At 36.3% G+C, this 20,502-nt stretch overlaps 2 protein-coding genes across 2 annotated transcripts in view; one reads left to right on the top strand and one right to left on the bottom strand.

The window, feature by feature from the left end:
• CD226 (CD226 molecule) overlaps positions 1–20,502 on the bottom strand; it is a 703,503-nt gene that overhangs the window by 581,989 nt on the left and 101,012 nt on the right. The gene's annotated exons all lie outside the window — the stretch shown is intronic.
• DOK6 (docking protein 6) overlaps positions 1–20,502 on the top strand; it is a 195,442-nt gene that overhangs the window by 98,238 nt on the left and 76,702 nt on the right. The window contains exon 3 of the mRNA XM_081950953.1: positions 15,730–15,844. Within this exon, the coding sequence (XP_081807079.1) occupies positions 15,730–15,844 (115 nt within the window). The remainder of the gene's footprint in view (positions 1–15,729; positions 15,845–20,502) is intronic.

Raw genomic sequence — 20,502 nt, 5'->3', positions numbered from 1 at the left:
TATCTGATCAACCCTTTAAGACAGATTGGATGACATTCCCTCTTAGAATGAAGTAAAGTTTTATAGTAACCACATAGAAGAAGGCATTTTACTTCTATGTACTACTGCCTACAAACATACATATTCTAATAAGTGTGCCAGAGTTTTAACAGAAAGAAATTAAGGATCTACATTTATGAACTACATTATCTTTACATTTTTGCTGAACTTGGAAGTTATTTCCAAGAAAAAGTTACACATTTTATAGGTATACAAAAATACTATATTTTGTTTAGAAGTTCAACTGTCATCTTCCTCCTAGAATAATTAGCTACTGAACTTGAAGGATGTGGATTGTTTTTGATGAGGGCATGTATGTCACACAAATTAAAAAGTGACTGTAGGAAATTTATTAAATAGCATTGCTTAGGGTTTGACTTCAACCTCTTGTCTGAATTTTGAATAAAAGAAAGTTGGTAGAACTTCCTTATAGTGCTTGGCTTTCATTCAGAAAGAATATAGCTGAGATAAGATATTTCATCAAATCCCATTTTTAAAGGATTGCATAGACTTGTAACTATTACCAGGATTTTGGTAAACTTCTTTCAATTTTTTATAAAATATATTTCTTATTGTCTGGGACTACTGCCTACTTGAGCTAAAAAGAATCCATATTAGCTTCAAGGACAAGTATGGATATTACTATTAAATATTAGTTCAAAGTTGGACCTTAATCTCAGCAGTCATTAGACATTTATTAATTGTTACTTAATTCATAAATTTAACCTATATATCATATCCTGATAAAAAGCAGATGGTTGTTTCTCTAAGTGTTTTATTGGCATTTTTGTTAGGTAGTAAATAAATTAAATTCATGTTTTATTGAACTTTGGGTCCTGTTTTTTTTATGCCAGCAGATACATTTTTTAAGACGAAGCATTGTTGTTGACAGCAATATCAAGCAATGCTGTTATGCTCGGTTGGCAAAGATTTTATTCTGTGCCTAAGGCAGAAATAAAAATGCAGATCATTACCATGAAATATACGACAGATCTATTGTTTAGGACTTCTTCCTGGCATTGTGCCCACTATAGTCTACTCAGTTTGCTTAGTAGCTGGCAACCGTTATGTACCTTAGAGTCTTTCTTTGGTCGCCTGCCACTTTAGTCTTTTTGCTAGGTCCTTCCTCCTGGAAATATTTGGTAGCTCTTAAACAGGTAATCCTCAACTTACAACCATTTGTTTATGACTGTTCAAAGTTACAATCGCACTAAAAAAAGTGACTTACAATCGGTCCTCATATTTATGACCATCAGAGCATCCCCATGGTCATGTGATCAAAATTTGGGCACTTGGCAACTGGCATTTATTTAGGATAGCTGCAGCATCCTCAGCATGCAATCACCATTTGCGATCTTCCTACCTGGCTTCTGACAAGCAAAGACCATGGGGGAAGCCGGATGTGCTTAATGAGCTATGTTTCACCTTACAATTGTAGTGATATGCTTAACAGCCATCACAACAAGGTTACAAAATTGGGCATGACTCACTTAACAATCCTCTTTACTTAGCAATGGAAATTCTGCTCTCAATTGTGATCCTAAGTGGAGGACTACATGGTCTCTCAGGAGCCTCTTAGAAGACTATACCCCTTCACTTGGTCTGCTGTAGGGCCTTTTCAAGGGCTGTTCTATTGCCTTTCCTGATCTCTTAAAAAGAAAGTTCAGCTTCACATTGAAAGAAAACTCTGTCTATGCCTTTTTCCCCCTGTTGGGTTTTGGGGGAGCATTTTTCTTGCATCTTTGTTACAGTCCCACAACATTGCTATATAATTCTGCTTTTGTTTATGCAGCTTCATCAGCATAAGAAGGTGGGATTGTTTAAAAGCAACAGGATTTTGGAGGAAGTTAACCAGATATTCCACTCCATTCTCAGCAAGATTCCTTTCTTTCATGCAGTTCTAACTCCTGTACCCATAGAATCTATTCTTCTTTTAAAAATGTAATTTCATTAATTTTCTCCCATTGACATTGTTAAAACAGAATAGGGAAGGCATACAGAGCATGGCTTTTTGAATTTGTTTGAACCTTTTCCATCCTTTTAGGAACAGTCATCATCCAAATTATTTGTATTGTCTTGTATGTAACAAGGTAGTGATATGATCGAAAATGAAGCTGCCACCAGTGTTCTGAACTGGGGCCTTCTTCTTCTTCTTCTTCTTCTTCTTCTTCTTCTTCTTCTTCTTCTTCTTCTTCTTCTTCTTCTTCTTCTTCTTCTTCTTCTTCTCCTCCTCCTCCTCCTCCTCCTCCTCCTCCTCCTCTTCCTCCTCCTCCCTCTATTTTCAGACTTGAAAACTTTTTTCTTTTCTTTTCCTGGCTTCTTTTCCCGCATCAAGTCTTATTAAAAGGGAGAAATAGTGGGATAAAGAGAGAACTCTTTATTTAGTTGTTCATTTAGAGAAGAAATGGAAGACGTTTTTTTAAGAAAAAGAAAGTAAGTACTTGAATTTTCAGGTCTTAGATGGCAATGCTAGTCAAACTTGTCTGACCTCAGAAAATTAAAAAAGGCAAATCCTGACTAGAATTTGGTTGGAAGACTACCAGGGAATTAGAAGGCCTGGCTTAGAAACCAAAACAGGTACTGTAATGTCAAAGCTCTTCCATAGTATTGGCACAAAAATAGTTTTTGCAACAGCAGATGTAACCCGTAGCTAACTTTGACTGATCTTAGAAACTAAGCAGAATTGGCCTGGTTGAATGGGGAACAACATAAGCATTCCATAATTGTTGGCTAAGCTGGGAACTTGAAAAAAAATGCTGAAAAGAAGGCAATAGAGTGCTGCCAAGAAGTATGCATGGATATCGCCAACAGAGGCTTAGGGCACCTTTATTTTTCCATACACTGTTCAAATTTTGTTTTAATGCCATGGTAATGCACAATGAAATGGAGTCAGTCTCTTTTTTTTTAATCCCAAAGCATCTGTTCATTTAATATAACAGTGTTTTAAAGGATGGATTTATATATATATATCTAAGGATAAGTAATGATAACAGCTCTTAAATCTGTTATTTTGTTTTATTTTTGTACAAAAAAATTGTACAATTTGCATTTGCATTCATTTACAAAAAGAATATGTTGCTAAAATATATTGGTGTTCAAATAATTAGTGCACACATAATATATCTAAAACAAGTTTATTGCACTTGACGATCGTATTTAAAAAATCTCATTGCCAACCAATATAATTCATTTAATTTGAAATCAGGTGAAAGTAGAAGCAATTTAAATTATTTTATGAAAAGAAATTAATGGCAATTTATAAGAAGTTGCCTCAAACAAAATGAAATTTAAATATATTGTGCATTGTGAATTCTTTCTATTGCATTCCTTAAATACCATACTTATTCTTATCCCGAGAGACCCTGAGTGTTTTTATGGTGATTAATGTACCAGGAAGATAAGGAAGAATGCTTTGGAAGCATAAGATCGTAATTGAGTTTCTAAATGTCCCACGGTCATGCAAAGGAATAGTGCATTAAAGAGGAATCTGATTTGTGATGTGTGCCATGTGTTCAATTAATGTAGCTTGAAAAATAATACGGTTGCATATATGCATATGGCATGGTGGGTTTCTTTAGTCAACAAATTAGGAAGCCCACTATATCTCATAGAACTACCACATGCTACCGAGGTGCTCATCTGGATATTATATAGTATGAATAATATTTACCTTAGAACATTAGCATACTTGAACAAAACAACAGGAGTGATTTGATATTTTATAGGCTCTTTAACTCAAGCTGTCAGACTTCCCATCAGGACATGACTCAATTAATTTAGAATCTTTTTTTGCATGCAAAGATAAAATCATATACACAAAAGATGAAAGGCCCTTTCCAGTGCAAAAAATGGTTGTCTCTAAATAGTTGAAATGCTCCAAAACAAATTTTAGCCCAGACCTGTGCATATATCCCACCAAGCACCCTTGGGAAGAGCACAGACTTTTTTTTAAAGTAATAAAATCACCACCACTGCCCTGAAAGTCATGTTGCCTAGTGCCTTACTTACCATGACCATCCACTCCAACACAGTAGGTGTTCCTTTTAACCCAGGGGTGTCCAAACTTGGGAACTTTAAGACTTGTGGACTTCAACTCCCAGAATTCCCCAGCAGGCTGGCTGGGGAATTCTGGGAGTTGAAGTCCACAAGTCTTAAAGTTCCCAAGTTTGGACACCCCTGTTTTAACCAAATCGTTAATTAGCCCACCAGCATTCCTTTGCAGCCCACAAAGATTTTAAATTTATCAATGTGGGCCTTTCTCCTCTACAGGTTGTGCAGGCCTGTTCTAGATTTTTCCTCTTGCCTTTCTGAGTTAACTCATTGGTCTCTCATTCAGCAAGAGTTGAGTTTATAGGGAGGCACATTATCATTTGATGTATATTTAACATTTGTTTTACATTTATTTACAGATTATACAATATTTGTACGCAATCCACATGGTGAGGTTTGGGCCAATCTACAAAAAAATGTATTTTTAAAATCATAAGGTTAAAAATAGAAAAGCATAATTAACCAGAAATTCACACACACACACCAACCATTAAAAATTACCAATCATTTATATGAAATAGAATTTATTATAATTACTATAAAATGTAGTTAAACAACATTCAAAGATACCCAATGTACAACTACAACAATAAGAGCAGATAAACAGTTGGCTAGAAATATATTAAAATTAGACATAGTACATTCTTACTTAACATTTCTAAAAATGAATTTACAGGATAAATATTTATCTGCCTCCTTCTTTCAAAATTACATTAAAATTGCAGTCTGCTGTATTCATGATATTTTCCATCATGTCAGATCCGACCAGATTTTTGAAGCAATAATTGCAAACATGTACGTATATTCAGTATATTATAAATGCCATATAAGACTTAAACTATGACGCCGATTGGAAAATGTTTTATCCTCAATGGTTAAAGATAAGGGGAGGAGTAGAAGTGTGGGTGATATTTTCTCATTATTAGTGAACAAACAGATTTTTATGGCATCATTGGTGACAAAGGAAAATGTTCTGACAGTTTTGTTTTATGGTATATTGCTTCAGTTTTACCTCTTTTTCATTAACCTAACAGCTGGTGAAATCATTTTTCAATGCTATCTGGATAATTTTAATGTATTATTAAAATGGTGACTATTAGTCTTTAAATAGCAGTTAAACTGTACAGTGAGGTTTGATATATGAACACCTTCCTCATTCTCTCAGTTTTTTAGAAACCCTGCATCGCAATCATACATTATGTTTTGGCTTTTCCACTGTGCTGTTGGCATAGAGAATGTAATTTTATTCTGCTGGCAGCCTTTATGGATTAGGCAGCAAATCTGCAGTTCTGGCAGTGCTACTGGTATGTGTTTTGGGAAACAAAGTGAAATATCCTGGCTTAATGATACCGCCTTATTGCCTGATGAAGCTACCAATATGTATAATTTGCGCTGATCAAGTAGATTGATTGTGTTGGCTGAAAAAGACAGTGTCATGCTTAAGTATGTTCTTAAGTAATATAAATAGTGCAGTCTTTTAAAATGTGCTCTTCCCCCCCTCCTTCAGCTTCGGGCTCCATTTAGAATTGAAGGTTCAAGTGCATTTATGCTCTTCCTTTATCAAAATGGTATTGCATAGTACAGTAAAAGAAGTGTATGGTACTAAAAGCATTTAAAATGATTAACAAAAACAAAGTAAAAGTAAGGATTAACTTTCAGAATTACCTTATTTTATTTTTTTGATTTCTATAGTGCTAGACCAGGGGTGTCAAACTCACCGCCACGGAGTGGATGCGTAATGTACTGGCCAAGCCCACCCCTGTTTAAGCGAAGGGGGAAAAGTTACAATACGTCACATGATGAAAACATGACACTGTGAGTTTGATACCCCTGTGCTAGACTATATCACAGAAGCAAATAATTTGATACCTTAATGACTAATAGAGCTATAATGATATAAGCATTCATAAAATTGACTCTACTTTTTTGGAATGATGTAGAGTTTTAGGTGTAAAAAGTTGAGTATAAATGTCTTTAAGGTGCTATAAATCAAAATTTTTCTTAGTTAAGATCTCTGAGTTCTCCTATCAGATATCCAGGAACCAAATCTACCAGTTGCGTCCTGCTTTTAGTTTGAATTGAATTGATTCTGAAATGACCATTTAGTAGTCTTCCATTCTTCAATCATATAGAAATATTTCATTGGTAGCTCTGTTCAATATTTAAATTTCTATTTTTAAGGTCTGAAAAGCTGGTTTCATTCCTTCATTATCTTTTCACGTGTATCTATACAGAGTATAGATTTGCAGATGAACATATTTAATATTGTATTATGATCACTAAATATTTTCTATTAAATATGGAAAAGATTTTTTCAGAGCTTGATAGTAAAGAAAATGCAAAAGTGTATTTGGGACCTTAGGAACTAATATTTGACTTTCTGTCTTTCCTTAAGAAAAGTCTCATTAATTTGAGGCTTTAATTGCTTTTCACTTTTGTAATAATTAAGCGAAAGTGGCAATTAACTCTTTTAAATTTGTAGCTAAACCCAATCACTTCTATAGTGACAAGAAGTCACATAATTGCTTCTCAGGATGTATGTAGTGCTATTTAGGTTGTGATTTGTATGTGTTGTTTTTATATTGTGATATGTTTTTTTATGTTGTGGATTTTAATGTTGTAAGCCATCCAGAGTCATCTGTGTGTGAGGTGAGAGGCTATATAAAGTTGTTTAATAATAATAAGTGTAAATAATATGCTCAGTTTGTGCACGATCGCACAATCAGTGCCTTGACAAAATTTCATCTCTCAATTGCAAAAGGCCGCACTGCTCATATCTTCACATGTTCTAGGTTGACATCCTAGGTCCTTAAAAAACTCCATGTGCATGAAGATCAGCTAAAGAACTTACAGCTGTGACTTCATATTGTTGTGAGCAGGGAATAATAACAATTCAACAATAGTATCAGCAGTGATAGGCACAGTGTGTGCAACCCATAAGAGTTGGAGTACCACTCAAATACTATCAGCAATAATAGAATTACCATCAGTCCAATTGCAAAATCCGATTTTACTCAGAACAATTTATATCTTGCCACAATATCTTTAACAAAATATTTCCCTATCTTGGTCCTTAGGAAGAACTCTATTGGTCAGTGATGGTGAACCATTTCAGCACTGTGTGTCCAGTGCAGCCAGCTGGTCTTCGTACATGCCAGAGCACCGGAAACCCAAAGACCAGCTGGCCAGCACAGACATGCCTGCTGTTTGGCCATTTTCCAAACCATTTTCAAGCCGAAAACAGCCTGAAAACGGCCCATAAAATGTCCCCAAAACAGCCTGAAAACGATGCAAAAATGGCCCCCCAAAGGCCCGAAAATGGCCCGAAAAACACCGGAAACCAGAAAAGCAGTTGGCGACAGCGCGTGTGCCTACCGAGAGGGCTCTGTGTGCCACCTTTGGCACACGTGCCATAGGTTTGCCATCATGGCTCTAGGTGGACAAAAATGCCCGATCCATTCTAAACATGTAGCTAGCTGTTTGATGATCCATAATATCAGTAATCATATATCTCATATATTCTTATGCTTATTCATTTATATTTCGATTTGAATAGGGCATAGCATGAAATGCATTTAAATTGAATTGAATTAGATGCATTCATAGGTATGGATTACAATAATGAAAAACTTCCAACTTAATATTGTTTCATATTCTTGCTTCAATAGGAGATCTTTTCCATTCTTTGCCAAGTTATATGTTTGGCTATATGGTTTTAGAATAAGTTTAATTTCACACATTTCTGCCATTTTATAAAATGTAAAGCTGATGTTCACCAAATGCTAATGCTTGTTTCATCAACCTACTTTATAAATGCGTGAACCAATTATCAACCAGAAAAAGGATTCAAAACAAAATGGCAGCATTGTGTTTGTGATGTGCAGGAATATGTAGGAATATTTAAATATGCTCCATTTCAACAACAATTTTCATTAAGAAAAAGTAAGCATTATTTTCACTTAAGAGATTCATATATAGCTGGCCTTGTTAGTTAATCAAGTTAGTTGGAAAACTATTATAACAGACCACATTTGAACTATTAAAAATGTAGGTCTTCCTATCAAAATAGCTACTGAGGGTTGTAATTTTTCCAGAAATAATAAACCAGTTAAACAGGTTGAATTTCATAGTTGCACACCAGACTGTTCATATTCAAAACATTTGTAGAAATAAATCCAGCAGCATCCTGGGGGCACAAAAAACAAGATGATGGGCATGGCAGCATAATTGAATTCCTATCCCCTCTATGCCACATCAACACACTTACCAAAGGAGGAGGGGAAAAGAACAATTACACCTGCTTCCCCTGCAGACATCGCTGAATAAATCAGTAGTTTTCATAACACGCCATGGTGTTTGTCTATAAAATATTTACAATCAAGGCTGAACAATTAAGTTGCCAAGTTACATGTGTCAGTTATTTTAAAAGAAAATTGAAACTATGTTTTCTGCCATTAAAAATGTATCTCATGTTTTTATACTAGCCTCACATAAAATCCTAAATTCTAATGGCTTGGAAAATTCTTAAACTTTTTAGACATTTCAGGAGTGTATAAATGCTTGCTTCAAGGAAGAGATGGACTTCCCTCCCCAATTCTGCTTCCATTGAGATCTGATTGGTTAAAAAAAAACATTTGCCATTTAACCCTGCGTTCATATTTAGCCACTTCTATCATTTTTTTTGAAAAAGGCACAATTCAGAGACTATATTAAAATATGAGTACAAAAACACTCCCAATTCTACTAGACCCACGATGGCGAATCTATGGCATGCATGCCACAGGTGGCACGCTGAGCCCTCTAAGTGGGCATGTGAGCCATTGCCCAGGTCAGCTCCACCATGCATGTGTGCGTGCCTCCCACTGACTAGCCGATTTTCAGGTCTCTGCGGTGCATGTGAAAGATGTGCATGCATGGATGGGGGTGGGGCATGCCTGCATGCACAGGGGTGGGGGAGCATGGGGGTGCAGCTTTTTGTTTTAGGAGGCTTCAGGGAGGCCCAAAATGGGGTGGGGGGGTCCAGCATATGCGTGGTGAGCAGGGAAGGGACCATGCATGCATGCAGAGGGGATGGGGTGCATTGCATTATGGGTGTGAGCACTCGTGTGCAAGCTGTTGTGCACATGTGTGCAATTTCGGCTTGCAAGGAGAAAAAGGTTAGCCATCACTGTTCTAGACTATCAATAAAACAAAGGTTTATCAATTTATATGTACCATTGTTGTCTTCTAAATTCTACTTAATAGTTATTTTTCTTTTGCTGATTATTATGAAAGGTATTTTTGAGGGTTTAACTATATTCAGACATTTCTGAGTTAATCTGAAGTAAGATTGAGGCTTTTGTTGATCCTTAATAGAAAACTATGATAACAACCATTTAAAAATATTCTAATGGCTTTACATTTTTTTATCACATTATATGTTGTGGCGCTAGAAACAAATACAAAGGCAAGTAAAAGGATTAAAAGAGATCAGAGTCTGAATGAAAGAAAAAAAAACTACCCTTTCATGTGCTATGCAATTAATTTATAGATTTATAATATATTATAATAGTGTTTAACTTATTTAAATGGCTTAAAATGGATAAGACAATTAACACAGAAATTACTCAGTGATAGGTTTAGGATTAGATAGCAAAGTATGACTTCATGTACAGTGATAACATAGCTGGGTTTAACTGTAGTGTTTCTAATCCTAGATTTCTTGGATCTGTTATTAATGACCAATATAAGTGATTTTCACAGTTATTAAACCCCCATTTTCCATGATTTCTAGCTTAATTAAAATTATTTTTCCTGTACTATTGCAAACACATTTGATTCTAGTTTTAAACTTATTTTTGTAGTAAATTCTTTTGGTTCAGCTTTCATAAGAAATTATAGACTAATAAACCAAGAAACTTGGTTGAGCATATAGTTTTTCCCGTGGGCCAGGAATAATACTACTGATTTGGAACAATATTGTCTGTTTAGGAGAGCATTTTGGTCTTATTTAACCTTGTACTTTTTGTAGCATGTTTTTTCTTAAGAATGGAAGTCTACATGAGCAAGTGTTAATGAATCATGTTTATAACTTTAATAGAAATAAGATTTATGTAATGAAATCACATGGTAAGAATAGGTAAAGTTTAGTATCCATTCATTTACAGTTTATCAGGAGAGGCAATAAGAGATGTACTACATTCATATGGGATCACAAATAAAAATTCCTGAATGTCAATGTAATGGCAAAGAACAGGCTCAATATATACTTCATTAATTATACGAAGGCTCTCAGTTCTATGGACCATGTATGGCTGAGGAATGCCCTTATGATAATGGGAACCCCAGAACATCCCATTGTCCTCATCTGATAACCTGTACACAGCGCAGAAAGCCGCAATATGGATGAAATGTGTTGAAACAAATTAACTTCATGTCAGTGAATGAATGAGACAAGGATGTAGGCTGTTACCTAACCTAATTAACCTACCCAGCCTAAATAAATATCTTACGTGAGTAGCTACAAAAGTCTTTCATGGGAATTAATGAGAAACCAGAATAGAAGATACTTCATATGTTGATAGCATTTCATTTACCAGCTCAAGAATGCATTAGATAACACTGGCCATTGTTGACTTTATATATTACCATTGGAAAGCCACCATTCCCAGAATATCCACAAATTGTGTTATTGATTTTCATTGATATGATTTTTTTCCATATTAAAGAACAACATGAGCATCTTATTAAAACAATCATTTTGCTACGATAATCCTCCGATACTTCTAGAATGGACCTATCCATTTTGTTACTGTAAAATACTGCCTGCCATGTTCTGAAGTCTTCAAAATATATTTTTCTTTGTACACTTGTAACTCCTTGTCATGCCCACTCTGGGGATATTGCCATGCTTGTACAAATGTGAAAGTGTTGTGGATTAATTCATTATTCCTTTCAAATTTGGAGCATGACTAATACATGTTTAATTCTCATGAAATAGTTGACATTTGAATTGTTAGTTATGTTCACGTATCTTGTATGGTACAGTAGCAAAGAATTTCACTAAAAAGTTGATGAAGACATATGGCTTCACAAGAAGGAGTTAGGAAGACTCAAAATTAAAAGAAGTTACTTTTTAGTAATTTGGGACAAAGCAACTTATTTCGGGGAAAAAATACAAGAGTTCCAGGCAACTTTTTTTGATACTATTTGCCTGCTGATGATTTTTATAATTCAGAACTTTTCTGTATATAATCTTATTTTCTTCCTGACCTTGGAATTTTCAGAAATAGTGATATGATAGCTTTTCTTTGAAATAGACAATGTAACCAGCATTGTTTTTATACCAGTAATCTTTGCATTTCTACGTTCCAGGAAAACAAAATGATTTTTATAAGAGGGATTTATCCTCAATCAATCTATGCCTCTAATACCTTAACAGCATTTCTTTTCTGTATAAAACCACAAGTCTTTCTCTTTCACCATGCCCTCACGTGTGAGATTAATGCCTTGAACATGGTACTTCCAATGCCTTGGTATTTGTGTATCTTTCCTTTATTTCACATTCTTGCTGTTCTAAAGGGCTTTTGTGTTCCGGTTTGCCAATACATAGCCCTGAATATAGATCTGTCAACTCTAGATCTATTCATTTGATTTTAAAAAAAACACTTGAAATTCTCTTATCTTGTAATAGAAAAGAACAGTCTCTTAGGATTTGGGGATTGGGATAAAGGTAGGGTAAATAAAGATTTTAATTCACAACTCAGTGAATTTCTGCAACCTTGTGAATTCCTAAGAGATACCTAGCTATTTTGTCACTTTAGAAGGAGCTAGAATAAACAAAAACTGGTTTAAGTTCTGTGCAAGCTTTAGACTTGCAAAAAAAATAGACATACCTGTGATTCTGTAGTACTTTGAGTACCAGCATAGACCTGAAAAAAATTAAGATAACTTAAATATATTTGGTATTTATTTAAATATTTGTTGTAAAGGTTGATGAATGCAAGGGTTCGTAGCCTGGAAACCTTGTATAGCCATAATTCTAGCAAATGGATTTAAGCAACAATACACATATCTGGTAAAGTAGATTGTCTCAAACTAAGAGTTGCCTGCTTTAGTGTAGTGAAAAATAATGATTGTTTATAAAGGAGACTCGTGCTGTCAAACTGACTAGACATTATAATCATAGTAATTTAAGCCCAGAAGCAGCTTTATGTCCAACAAATAGCAAAATGTATAATAACAGTGCTGGGGTATGTAGAACTATTCTAGGAATCTAATAGTCTGAAGTCCTTGTATGACTTGTCCTTATTATAATCAAGTCATATATTTATTACAAAGACAAGCATAAGAAGAGTGGTGTACAGTCTTAAAAATAATCACAATTATAAAATAGAAAATGTAGATAAAAACAAAGCATAAAATAAATCTAAAAGGAGAAGTAGGAGCATTAGATCGGTATAGAGCAGTGATGGCGAACCTATGGCACGCGTGCCACAGGTGGCACGCGGAGCCATTTGTCAGGGCACGCGAGGCGCTGCCCTGTCAGCTGGCCAGCATGCATGCGGGCGCTGGCCAGCTGAGTTCACCTTTTTAAAAGCCATTTTTTGCCCTCCCCAGGCTCCAGAGGCTTTATAGGAGCCTGGGGAGGGCGAAAAGAGCCTCCCCCGCCCTCCCACAAGGCCCCCCGGAGGCTTCAGGGACCGTCTGGAGGCTTCCCTGAAGCCTTCGGAGCGCTCAAAAGGATCCTCCGAGCACACCGGAAGTGACTTCCGGTTTGCTCGGAGGGTCGTTTTAAGCATTCCGAAGGCTTCAGGGACAGTCGGACGGTCCCTGAAGCCTTCGGAGCGCTCAAAAGGATCCTCCGAGCGCTCGGAGGATCCTTTTGAGCACTCTGAAGGCTTCAGGGAAGCCTCCAGATGGTCCCTGAAGCCTCCGGAGGGCCTCCGGGGGGGGGAAGACTCTTTTCGCCCTCCCCAGGCTCCTATAAAGCCTCTGGAGCCTGGGGAGGGCGAAAAAAGCATGTAAAATGGGGGGTCGCGCTTTGTGCACGCATGCGCACTGGGGGGTCACACATTGCATTATAGGTGCAGCACGCCCGCACATGACCACCCTGCCCTCCCCCCCCCTCGTGGCAAAGGTTCGCCATTGCTGGTATAGAGGAAGCATAAAAGTTGAGCAGAATAAGTGTATCACATTACACACTGTACTGTACCCTAGATACGCACTAAGCCTAATTTATGACACAGGTCATCATATGATGGACTGCTGCATAGAACCTGGTAATATTACATTATAGCATGGTTAATATCTAATATAAAAGCAGCATATATTTATCTAATATAAAAGCAGCAGCAAGGTATAGAATTACCTTGCTACTGCTTGGGTGGGCATTTATGCAATAGTGGTGAAGTGAGGCTAGTACAAATGACTCTACAATACAGACAATGGCGAATCATATGCTTTCTATATATTCAGAGTCACAGTGACATTTTATCTCCAATTAGGGAAACTTCCTGTATCGGCCTTCAAGGAGAGTTGAGGAGAGGATCTGATATCATGGGAATAGTAGTTGGGCAATTTGAGTTTAGTTACATGTGTCCTAGGGGAGGCATAATATTTGTTAGATTCATTAGCAATAAAAGTTGAGGACCTAGTTAGATCCAAGTGGCACCCCATCTGCTACACAAGGTTTAATGAGTGCCTTGCCCTGAACATATCCCATGCTGAGTAGAAAACTTGAAGTATATGAAGATAGCATAAATGAAGTTTGTGTTCAGGAGGATTATTTCTTGATGAGATGTGGAGAATTAAGCACTGATAAATGGTGGATCTGCCTTTTATAAAATCAGCTTGCTGCTCTGCAAGTATGTTTTCTTGTTCCAGACAAGGGAATCTTGACCAACAAAAATCTTGATGTCTGTCATAATGGCAGAATTTCTATAGTTTGGCTAGTCTCTTCAATTCCAGTAGAGGTATCCATGTAGAGTATGCCTTCCAGATCCCTGGGGAGAAGTGACAGTCCACAATGAATGGGCCATTGGTTTGGACTCTTGTCTATGTAAAATACATTGAAGTTATTTTTATTATATCACATGAACAAAATGAGCAATTCTATATGTTATAAAAATGAATCCTGTTAAGTTCAATTTTAAGTAAAAAGGCTTTATTGTTGAAAGAAACAGGTAGTCCTCACTTAATGACCATTCATTTAGTGACCATTCAAAGTTACAATGGCACTGAATGAATGATAGTTACAAGAAGTCCTTGAAGTTACAGTTGCTGCCCCTGTGATCCAATTTCTAACATTTGCCAGCCTTCTCACATTTAGGATTTCAGCATGTGCTTCAATTCCTCCTGCCTGTCTCTCCACAAATCTGTCCTTTTGACTGCCTTACCACTGCTGCCTACCCTTGCCTATCCCAGATGCCGTCCCCAACTTCTTCCTCCTCTTCTTCTTCCTCCTTCAACTGGCCAAGGCAGCTCCCTGGGATTGTGGGGTAGAGATAGTCAGACTGGCAGTTGAAGTGGAGGCAAGCCCAACAAGAGAAAAGAAGCATGTGGCCTCACCTAACAATGTGGTTGTCCTTTGAGAGTTGTATTCAATGAAATTTCATTTTAATGTATGCCGATTAATGTCCATTTAAAGTGACAATAAAGTTATAAAGTTAAAAGTTATTCTAATGATTGCAACCGGGACTTCCACAACTGCTGTCATTTAGCATTGCAGTCATGTGATATTCTGTCTAACAACCACTTCATTTAGTCATGTATATTCTGGTTCCAATTAGCATTGTAAAGTGAGGACTCTCTGTACTGAGTGGAAAGCAATAAAGAAAAATATTTCAACCTGCTTTCTGTTTATGCTGAATCCAATATACAGTGAATATAAAGTATTAGGTATGTACACTGCCTGTAGGATATATAATAATAATTACAGCAGTTAAACACCCCATTTTGGAATGATTCCCTAATCAAATTATTGAACATATGTTGATTGTATTTTTCTCTCCCTCTTTTGTAACTATAGTTTTGTAACTATAAATGAAAAATATGTTTTCAGTTCTATTTGTCTGACCCTGCCAGTTATTATTATATATTGATAGCTTATTTCTTCAGCAGATGGAGAAAAACTTTGTGGGAATTAGTAGAATGGCTGATATTGAAATGCTCAAGATGAAAATTAAATTTGTGTACTTTGAGTCAAGCTTGGCTGTCAATAGAACAAGCAATTCCCTTTAAAGCGGGGAAAAAAGCCAATCTCTGTGTCATGTTAATTTGTGTGATGGATAACAGAAAGATATGCTCTCTTTATTTTTCTGTAGACTTTCAGAATACAGAAGCTCTTTGGTGTTGCTTCCACAACAAATTTGCCACTTTAGAAATTTTGACAAGCACTTTATACTGTGAACAATTTCCAAATCAAGGCTGCGAAAATTGATAGGGATATCTGTTTTATTTCCAAAAATTCTCTTATAAAAAAACCAAGTAATTGCATAGGCTAGAGCAAATGGGTTGTACACTCCTACAGTGATACACTGCTACTTTACAATTAAGTCCACTCTGATGGATGGAAAATATGATAATGAAAATAGAGGGGGCATTATTTGTTTATTCTGCTATTTATAAACAAGACTGTGTTCTGTATCCCTTAATTTTAAGGTAACAGAGTTACACAACATCAAAAACATAACCAGACTGCCTCGAGAAACCAAGAAGCATGCAGTAGCAATTATCTTTCACGATAAGACATCAAAAACATTTGCCTGTGAGTCAGGTAAGCAGTTATTATCGTATCTTTAAGTTAAGTAAATTTTGCTACTTATGAAACAGTACTTCATCTGGATTAAGTTACATCATTCATCTTAATGTGCCATAACTGTTTGTTTGTTGCATGATGGGGTGGTATATCTCCCCCTTTCTTATTTATTGCTTATCATTTTTGTTATTTGTCCCCCAGGTGGACAAAAGGTCCCTTTCAAGTTTCTAGTGCAACTTTTAGAGCTGAATAAACATTGTCTCAGGGAAGCTGTAAGAGGAGCAGTGATGTACATTTTTGTTGGTTGCTAAGCTTGTTACAGACCCATGCTAGAATACTAAAAATCCCATGCGTGTAAGAGGAGTACAAAGATCTGTTCTAATTCCAGGTTAAATTCACCTTCAGTTTCATTTTATTTGTGGCTACTTTCATTTCCCAATATTACAAACAAAACCATATGATTCATGAGGAAAAAAGCTTAAACCATTTCTCATTGGAGAAAATTTTCTATTTTTAAAATCACAGTATTCATTGGAAATAAATTACACCATAATAGACTCTTGCATTCTCTCTCCCTCCTTCCCTCCCTCCCTCTCCCACTCCCTGCTCTCTATCTTCCCAGTGAATGGATATGTTTCTAATGGACCAGCAGATGCCTATGGGTAGTAGTAATAGCTCTCTCCTCTCTTGGTCCTTAAACAGAACTCATTTTGTTCTCCCATATAATCAAAAACATGTTTCCCAGCATGATGTCCAACTATCAATTCCCTTCTCCTTCATTAATTCTAAAACTAAGCTGGTGGCTGTCACCATATTTTGAGGACACAAATAGCATTGTTTTATTATGGACTATGCAAAATTGTACTGGCTTTTTAAGAATCTAAATCTGTTATCGTTTATCCTCATTTAAAGTGCTTATGTTGTAGAACTCTGTTTCCCACATGTCTATGCTGCCAGTAAGCAGTGTACAACAAAGAAGAAAGGTTAACAATTGTGGAACATTGAAAAGCAAAATATATAGTGCAGTGGCACTAGTCAAAAGGATAGATACCTTATCAAAACCTAATATCCACCTAATGTTGTGCCTCAGAACTAGGTTTTCATTTATTTGAAAACCCATTAGAGCAACGCAGTGTTTTTCAACCTCTGCAGCTTTAAGATGTATGGACCAGAATTCAACCCAGTGACATGTGTGTCAAATGCAATATTGGGAATAAAGCTTTTAGCTCCCACCTCATATACTGATTACCCATATAATTTTTCTTTAGATTTATTTTATTTTGAAATGTGGTGAACAAAATTACACTGAATTATCTAGCCAGTGATGCATTATATAATGCATACATACGACTGGTGTGAAATACACCTATAGTATTTTGGTGTATTTTTCACAGCAGCTGAATTTTTGCATCTACTCAGATATTTACTATAACTCAAATTTCATACCTATTCATATTCATCACATCACATATTTTGGATAGGATTCTACCGGTATGTTTGTTCTCCCAGTATTAGGAGTCTTCATAAGCCCTAAGTTTTCTATCTTCAATAGCTAAAGGTCATTCAGAAAAGTGACTGCCTCACTGCTCCCCCTTGTGGGATCTCTCATTTTATTTATTCAATTTTTATAGTCACCCATCTCAACAACTGACTCTGGGAGGCTAAAAAAGCAAAAACAAATAAACACAATCACAACAATACAAAATTTAAAACATACAGCAGTCGAGAAATATACCCCATAATCACTAGCACAGCCAAGGAACAGCTCCCTGCATATACTCAACGCTCCTTCCTTATATCATTCTGTGCAGCTACTGCCAGTTGTGTGTGCACACTCATATATAGACAACTGGATACGGCTTTGGAAATAGCTTTGCCAGTATTCCAAAAGGTATTGTTTGCTTATACTTCAAGGAAGAATCCTTAGCTTGAATTAACATGATTTGAAATTCGCCTCTTTGAATGCTTTGCATGGCTCTACTCTATATATAAATGTTTTATTAATGTCAAGGGTTTCAAGTCTCTAAGAATGTTAAACTGCAGACAAGCTTTAAAAGACAGTGAGAAATGTAGTGTCACAAAAGCATATTGTGGTTCAAATGAAATATAGAGGTGTAACTGAGAAAATTGTATGAAATGGTAGTGGAACACCAAAAACAAAAAAGATTTAGATCCTCAAATTAGAATCAATTTAAAGGCCAAAATACAGTAATGAGTATTTGAAGGCCGAATCAAGTGATTGGTTTCCTTTCTGCATTAAGGATTTTGCCAACCATCATCAATTCCATTTTTTTTATTTAGAGCCAAGCTTAATCAGCAAATTGATCTTAAACAGTTTTGATATTTCCACATGATTTCATAAAGTGGCTTCATAATTAGCCAAGAAGAAAAGGAAATAAAAAGAAATGATGCCATGCATCATAGAAAATATGTAAAGAACAAATAATCATCATATTTTCAAGTTGTAGAATATGCACAACTATAAATACATTATTCATAGCACTGCAAGTTTAATGGTTAATAATTAGTCTATAGACTTTTTGTATTTATTTAAAGAGTACTTGGCTTTATGTTAGAAGCATCAGTTATATATCTTCATCATTAAAACAGTAAACAAAACCATTTCATATACTGTATAAGCAAATAATAACACTAATTATTTAAAGAAATACAATAAATAAAATACATTTGGCTGGTATTCTTTTTATTATTATTGTATTACACCCTTACTATAAATTTCTGTGTTCCAAAAATATTGTTTGTTCTGTAGAATCTATTTCGTACAGTTTTATGAAGAGTAATATTAATTTCAAACTCTTTAACTCATATCTTTACAAAACTGATTAGCACCTTCTGGTTTCTCTTTGGAGCATGGTATTTTTCTTTTACAAACGATACTTTTTATACACAAGTCTCCAGTTATTTTTTTTCTCATGAGCAGAGTAGCATTGTGAATTTTAATTTTAAACACTCGGATGTCAAAATGTTAACCTAATAAATAAAAGCAAGTTTATAAAACATTTTTTCATTTTGTTTTTCTCTTTTTAAAGTTTTATTTCATGTATCATTTAAGAGATTGGTTATAATCAATAATTATTTCGCAAAGAGAAAGGGTAAGAACTGAATCCTCTAGCCAAATGTGAATATTTTATTTGGTTAAGAAGTGGTATTATAGAATATTTTTATATTTTAACCCTTTAATTGCTAGTAATGTAACAATTGAGAAACCAAAATACACTTCAAGGTTGGATGCTCAGTGAGGCACCATTTGAAACATAGGAGGTAGACTAAGAGTTGGAGCTAAGGGCTTTGGGACTTAATATAATAAGGATTAAAGCAAGCAACGTTTCATTAACCAAATTACCTTTGGGCTTATTGGCGTTCTAAAAATTCCAAAGCTACATCCTTGTATTGTGCCAGTAAAATATGAAAGAACAGGGTATGCAGTGCATGGAAGCATACAGGGTATAAAATGCCTCTATAGCATTGCTGTATTTTTATTGAACTGTCTTTGACATAGAAGAACCATTTGTTTTCTATACTGTTAATAATGTCACACAATCAAACAAAAATGAGTGAGTTTTGGTAGTCTTGGATCTAATAAATTCCAAATAAAAGATTGTCAGAAAGAAATACAACAGCGATGGCGAACCTTTTTTGGCTCGTGTGCCACAAGTGGGGGGAGCGCAGGGGGGTCATGTGCGGGCATGCTGCACCCATAATGCAATGCACGACCCCCCCAGTGCGCATGCACACACAACAGGCACAACCCCCCCTCCAGAGGCTTTATAGGAGCCTGGGGAGGGCGAAAAGAGCCTCCCCGCCCCCCGGAGGCCCTCCGGAGGCTTCAGGGACTGTCCAGAGGCTTCCCTGAAGCCTTTGGAACTCTTAAAATGACCCTCCGAGCAAACCGGAAATTCCGATTTGCTCAGAGGGTCATTTTAAGCATTCCAAAGGCTTCAGGGACGGTCCAGAGGCTTCCCTGATGCCTTTGGAGTGTTTAAAACGACCCTCCGAGCAAACTGGAAGTCACTTCCGGTTTGCTCGGAGGGTTATTTTAAGCGTTCCGAAGGCTTCAGGGACCGTCCAGAGGCTTCCCTGATGCCTTCGGAGCACTCAAAACGACCCTCTGAGTGACTTCCGGTTTGCTCGGAGGGTCGTTTTGAGCGCTCCGAAGGCCTCAGGGACCGACAGAATGTCAAACTGGAAGTCATTTCTGGTTTGCTCAGAGGGTCATTTTAAGCTTTCCGAAGGCTTCAGGGAAGCCTCCGAACGGTCCCTGAAGCCTCCGGAGGGCCTCTGGGGGGGGGGGGGCGGGGAGGCTCTTTTCGCCCTCACCAGGCTCCTATAAAGCCATAGGTTCGCCATCACTGAAATATAACAACGTTACATAATCCTTTCACCTTCTTCATATAAGCTGAGAATGGTGAATTTGTTTTAGTCATTATTTCATTCCCTCCTTTTGTTTGTACTACAATTTTTATGCAATGCAAAAAAAATTGCATATAAGATTTTCTTCCACTTACGACCACACACAGTTGAAACCAGCATATCTGTTGCTAAGCAAGTCAGTTGTTAAAGGGGTTTTGTCCCATTTTACACTCTTCTTTGCCACAATTGTTAAGCGAATCACTGAACTTGTTAAGTGAATTATGTGAGGGATAAGCAAATTTGAT

Source organism: Natrix helvetica (genome assembly GCF_964273705.1).
Source record: "Natrix helvetica genome assembly, chromosome: 4".
Taxonomy (NCBI): Eukaryota; Metazoa; Chordata; class Lepidosauria; order Squamata; family Natricidae; genus Natrix; species Natrix helvetica.
The sequence above is the reverse complement of the archived record's forward strand: the minus strand, read 5'-3'. Positions and strand labels throughout refer to the sequence as shown.